General features: G+C 62.7%; 1 protein-coding gene across 1 annotated transcript in view; it reads right to left on the bottom strand.

The window, feature by feature from the left end:
• LOC106809506 (microtubule-actin cross-linking factor 1-like) overlaps window positions 1–6,251 on the bottom strand; it is a 32,099-nt gene that overhangs the window by 18,869 nt on the left and 6,979 nt on the right. Inside the window, exon 2 of the mRNA XM_014812600.1 lies at window positions 5,605–5,823. Within this exon, the coding sequence (XP_014668086.1) occupies window positions 5,605–5,823 (219 nt within the window). The remainder of the gene's footprint in view (window positions 1–5,604; window positions 5,824–6,251) is intronic.

Here is a 6,251-nt window from a genome sequence, read left to right as displayed (position 1 = left end):
CCGCAACATCGATTCTCACAAGGAGGCAGACTGTGAGTTATCAAACTCTAACCTATACTTAGTTCTCATTTCCTTCATGACGCATGATGGTGATTTCTCAGAGTTATCACCAAATTCAAGGACTGTGTCGAAAATGACGAAGCGAATATATAGTATTGCTACACTGGGCATGATTACGTTACAGGCGTACATGTGTCCCTATGTTTTGCAGACGTACATGTACATGTAACCCTATGTTTTGCAGGCGTACATGTAACCCTATGTTTTGCAGACGTACATGTACATGTAACCCTATGTTTTGCAGACGTACATGTACATGTGACCCTATGTTTTGCAGGCATACATGTAACCCCGTATGTTTGCGCAGGCCGTACGTGTAACTACCCTATGTTTTCCAGCGTACATGTAACCCTATGTTTTCCAGCGCGTACATAGTGGCACCCTATGTTTTGCAGCGTGTACATGTTGCTTTCTATGTTTTCCAGCGGTACGTGATAACCCGTATGTTTGTAGACGTACATATACATGTAACCCTATGTTTTGCCAGGCATACATGTAACCCTATGTTTTCCAGCGCACGTGTAACCCTATGTTTTCCGAGCGCTACATCCCTATGTTTTTCCTGACGTACATGTGGACCCTATGTTTTGCAGGCGTACATGTTGTTCTATGATTTCCACGCGTACATGTGACCTATGTTTTGCATGCGTGCATGTAACTTACATGGTCCTATTTGCCACAAAATCTTCAGTGTTGATTTCTCATATAAACACCTCATTTAATGCCTTTAGTATTCGTTTAAATGTCCTTTACTCACTTCTCCCACTTGCTTCTTTTCTTTTCCTGGTTTTAATTGAAGTTTCACCTACTTCTAATACCATGTAATTTATTGTGCTAAGACAAGCGTGTTGTCGTAAGACGCTTCTATAATTGTCGTAGCAGGTGACGATATAATGTGTGTCGTTAAACATTTTAAAATATGTGACGCTATGTTTTGGCAGGCGTACGTACAGAAGGTGAACAAGTACAGAGAGGAGCACGATCGGGAGACGCTCGGCCGCCAGGAGGAGTTCGTTCAGGTCGAGATCGATGACGCCGCCGACAAATACAAGGCGCCTTCTGAGTGCCTGCCAGCGCGCCACTCTGACAAGCTGACCAGGCCGTCCACCGACAAACACAAGGCATACACGCGGAGCCATCGCCAAGGCAACGAGTGGCTGCTGAAGAGTCGGCCCTTGCTGAGGCAACGTGAGTGAATCTCGTTCGCCGGATCGGTACACGAACTCTCGTCGTTCCGTCTGTGTGCGTTGTTCGCTTGCGGGTTCGCCGGATCGGTACACGAACTCCCGTTGTTCCGTCTTCGTGCGTTGTTCGCTTGCGGGTTCGCCGGATCGGTACACAAACTCCCGTTGTTCCGTCTTCGTGGGTTGTTCGCTTGCGGGTTCGCCGGGTCGGTACATGAACTCTCGTTGTTCCGACGACTGGCTCGTGACGACGCGGCGCTGCGACGTCTGCGACGTTTGAAACACGCGTTGTTCCGTCTCGGTCGTGAACTCTCCCTCCCCTTCTTCCTCTGGCTGCATCGCGAACCCCCGTTGTTCCTGTGTTCGGAACGTGTGCCGTTGTTCCTCTGTACCGACCTTTGGTTGTTCCTCGATCCGGAACGTTCCCTCCGGCTGCTTTCCTATCTCGTCTCGTTCGTCGACGGGCGGGGCCGCGACGCTGGTTGCCACGACGATGGACGAGCGCTCGGGCGCGCCGTAGCTCAGCTCTCGGCGCGCGCTTCCTATCTCGTCGACCGAGGAGAACGAACGAACAGTCTTCGTCACGCTCCTGCTACTACTGCTGCTTTCGCGCGTGACCGATCGCACGTCTCCGTTCCTCTGTGCGGTCTCCACGACGGTCGTCGCCGCCGCCGCTCCGTCGTCCGCCCACGAGGTGGCGCCGGCGTCGCGGCGCGGGCTCGCCACCTCGGTCGTCGTCGTCGTCGTCGTGCGGACGCTCAACAACCCGCGATCCATCGCCTCCCTCACGCTCAGCTCCTCCCCGCTGACCTCGTTCACGACCTTGACCCCGTCGACGACCTTGAACCCGGGCGCGACGGCGTACCCCGTCTCCGCGGCGACGGCGGCAGCAGTGGTGCCCTCTGGCGCCGGCCGCAGCTTGCGCACGCGGAACTCGACGGGCGTGTCTTCGTCGAGGTACAGCGTCTTCGTCGCCGTCGTCTGCATCGTGTAGACGGTCGCCGTGGCGACGCCTCGCCTCGCCGGCTTCCTCGCCGCATCCTCGGGGAAGGCGATCGCCGCGAGGAGACCGGCCTTGATGGAGTCGGAGAGAGACACGCACTCGCCCGTCTGTAGGTTACAGATCTGGTACGTGTGCGCGTCGACGACGCCCGCGGCGATGGCGGCGCGCAGCGGCATCGCTACGCCGGACAGCGGGTCGACGACGCGCGTCCCGTCGCCCCCGACGACGCCGCGGCGCGCAGCCTCCTCGAGAGAGACGCGCGCGCCGGTCGCCGGGTCGCTGATCGTTCCCGCGTACGGGTCGAGGCCGCGCACGTCGTCGTACGCGGTGGCTCCCTCTGGGCGGCCGACGATCGTCGCGCGCGCGAGGATGCGCCGCAGCGAGGTCACGTCGAGGTCGTCGCCGGCGGCGACAACCCCCTCGTCGATCGCGCGCTTCAAGGTCGTCTCGTCGCCGGAGGTCGGGTCGTGGACGAAGGTCGCGTGCGTGCTGAGGAGTCCCCGCGTGACGGCGCGAGCGAACGACAGCGTCTCGCCGGTGTTCACGTCCGTGATGGCGCCGCGCGCCGCGTCCACGCGGTAGTTCTCGATCGTCTGCACGGTGGCTCCCCCCGGCAGCAGGTCGGCGACGGCGAGCGTCGGAACGAGGCCGACCTTGATCGCGTGCGAGAAGGTCGCGCGCTCGCCCGCCGCGACCTTGACCTCCCACGAGTCGGCGGCGACGACGCCGAGACGGATGGCATCGCGCAGAGACAGTGGCGCCCCCGTGGCGGCGTCGCGCACCGTAGTCGCGTCGGCGTCGAAGTAGCCCTTGCTCAACCCTTGCTCGATCGTGATTCGTCGGCCCGTACGCGGGTCCGTCATTGTACCGACAGTCAAGTCGACCTTGACCTCGCGCAGCGGTCGCGCCCCGCCCGTGACCGCCACGGCCGACCTCACTACGAAGGTGACCTTGTGTACGAGTCCGCGGGCGACAGCGGCCGACATCGGCGTCCGCTCTCCCGTCGCGCTGTCGATTACCTCCCAGGTGGCGCTGTCGACGATGCGGGCGTCGACGGCGGCGGCGAGGGTGAGGAGGTCGCCCGTGGCGGGGTTGCGGACGGTGGTGCCCTCGCGGCTCACCAGCCCGCGACGTATCGCCTCCTGCAGCGACATCCGCTCGCCCGTGCGCGCGTCCACCACCTCCCCCGTCGCCACGTCCAGCCGCAGCTGACCGCCGGCGCCATCTGCGACGTCCTCCTCAGTGGCGCCGTCTACGTGCTCGCGCGCGGCGGCAGTGGCGTGGTGGCGCTGCTCCTGCGGCGGCGACCCCGCGTTGACCTCGGTCGCGCTCATGGTTCCGATGACGAGCTTGGAGGTCGTGACCGGGGTCGTGACCTCTGGGGTCGCCGCCGCGGCGACCTCGGCCGCGACCTCGCCGATCTGCAGGCGCGGGTCGTAGACGACGCGGGAGCGGGCGATGGCCTCGCGCAGCGTGATCGCTCCTCCCTCCTCCTCCTCCTCCTGGTACCTCCCCCGCACATCCAGCAGCTTCCTCTTCAGCGCCTTGCCGAGCTTCACGTGCTTGCCGGCAGGTGTCGCCACGTGCGCAGACTTCGCGTCGATGAACGCGTGTCGCACGGCCTCCTCCAGCGTCATCTGCCCGTCCGAGTCCGGGATCGAGAGCAGTCCCGAGTCGGGGTCGAGGAGGCCTCGCTCGACCGCCTCGCGCAGCGTGAGGCCTTCCCGAGGCACCTCAAGACGGGTCGCGTACGCCATCAGGTCGGCCCGGTCCAGCGGCCGCCGCGCCGGCGCCACCTGCTGGTCGTCGTCGTCGTCGAGGGGCGGCGTCGGCACGACGACGTAAATCTTCTCGACGAGCGCGACGGCGTCGGCGGCGGTGAGGCGCCCCCTGGCGGCGGCTTCCGTCGGCAGCATCCATTCGCCGGCGGGCGAATCTCGCACGCGGCCCGTCCCCGGGTCGAGGAGGCCGGCAGCGATCGCCTCGAACACGCTGAGACGCTCGCCGAGCCCAGACTGAGACGCGAGCGCGGCGGCGAGCTGAGACGAGACGAGGTCTCGCGAGGCGGCCTCGGCGAGCGACCACGCCTTGCCCGAGGCGTCGACGAATCGCGCGCCGACGGCGGCGTTGACCCACCCCTGCGTCGCCGCCTCGTTGTAGCTGACGGCGGCGCCACCTACGTCTCGCACCGCGGCGACGTCGAACACGAGTCGCGTCTCCGTGGCGACGAGGACTCGCCTCGCGGCGGCCTCGCCGAGGCGTAGCGTCTCGGCGGCGCGCGCGTCCGTGACGCGGCAGAACGCGTTCGCGAGTCCGCGCCTCAGCGCGTCGTTCACGCCCAGCACCTCCCGCGTGACCGTGTCCACGATGCAGGGAGCGTGCGCGTCCACGACGCCTGCGGCAACGGCCTCCAGCAGCGTTAGGCAGCGGCGGCTACCCGCGGGGTCGAGGCACGTGCCGCGCGCGTCGTCGATGTGGCCGTCGGTGAGGCCCTGGAGGAGCGTGTACGAGGGAGCGAGGAGCGAGCGTTCGCGCGCCGACGCGAGCGAGATGCGTTCGCCGTCCTCGCAGACGTACTCGCCCACGCGCGTGTCAACGATGCCGCGCGACACCGCCGTCAGCAGCGTCACGCGCTCCCCGGTCGCCGCGACGACGACCTCGCGCGCGTGCGGGGTCACGAGCCCGCGGGCAATCGCCGCGCGCAGCGTCACGGGGGCGCCACCGTCCGCCGGCACGTAGCGCCCTCTGTCGTCGACACGGCCCGCGGCGAGCGCCTCGCACACGCTCTCGCCCGTCGAGAACGGACGATCGTCGAGCGTCACCAGGTGGCGCCGCAGCGCGTCCGTCAGTGGCACGACGTCGCCCCCTAGTGTCAGGTCGCCCGTGTGCACGTCGAGGGCGCCACTTGCGATCGCGCGCGCCAGCGGAATCCCGCCGCGCTGCGCCACGCCGATCTCGTACAGGTACTCGACCGTTTCCACGGCGACGATCCCCGCGGCGACGGCCTCGTCGACGGTGATCAAACGCCGGGTCGCCGGGTCGCGGAACATGCCAGCGGCGGGATCGTAGAGACCGCGCGCGATCGCCTCCAGCAGCGACAAGTCCTCTCGGGTCACGGGGTCGCGGATCCCGTACCGACCCACGACTCGCTCGTACAGCGACGCATCGATGAGTCCGCGAGCGACCGCCTCCTCGAGCGCCATCTGGCGGCCGGCGACGACGAGGCAGCCCGCGCGCGGGTCGAGGAGACCCGAGACGATCGCCTCGGCGAGGGATCGCATCTCGCCCGTCGCTGGGTCGCGCACGCCGAATATATATACACATTCATAATGCACATGCAGGCAGAGATTCACTCACCCTCAGCAGCCACTCGGTTGCCTTGGCGATGGCCTCCGTGTATGCCTTGTGTTTGTCGTGGACGCTGGTCAGCTTGTCAGAGTGGGCGCTGCAGGCACTCAGAAGGGCCTTGTATTTGTCGGCGGCGTCATCGATCTCGACCTGAACGAACTCCTCCTGGCGGCCGAGCGTCTCCCGATCGTGCTCCTCTCTGTACTTGTTCACCTTCTGTACGTACGCCTGCAAAAACATAGCGTCACACATTTAAAATGTTTAACGACACACATTATAACGTCACACTGCTACAACAATATTATAGAACGCCTTACGACCACACACTTGTCTTACACAATAAATTACATGGTATCAGAAGTAGGTGGAAACTTCAATTAAAACCAGGAAAAGAAAGAACAGTGGAGAAGTGAGTAAAGGAACATTTAAACGAATACTAAAGGCATTAAGTAAGGTGTTTATGAGAAATCAACACTGAAGATTTGTGCAAATAGGACCATGTAAGTTACATGCACGCATGCAAAACATAGGGTCACATGTACGCCTGGAAAACATAGAACAACATGTACGCCTGCAAAACATAGCGCCACATATTTAAAATGTTTAACGACACACATTATAACGTCACACTGCTATGGCAATATAGAACGTCTTAC

Source organism: Priapulus caudatus, unplaced genomic scaffold (assembly GCF_000485595.1).
Source record: "Priapulus caudatus unplaced genomic scaffold, Priapulus_caudatus-5.0.1 Scaffold360, whole genome shotgun sequence".
Classification (NCBI taxonomy): Eukaryota; Metazoa; Priapulida; class Priapulimorpha; order Priapulimorphida; family Priapulidae; genus Priapulus; species Priapulus caudatus.
This window is presented reverse-complemented; position numbering and strand designations above follow the sequence as displayed.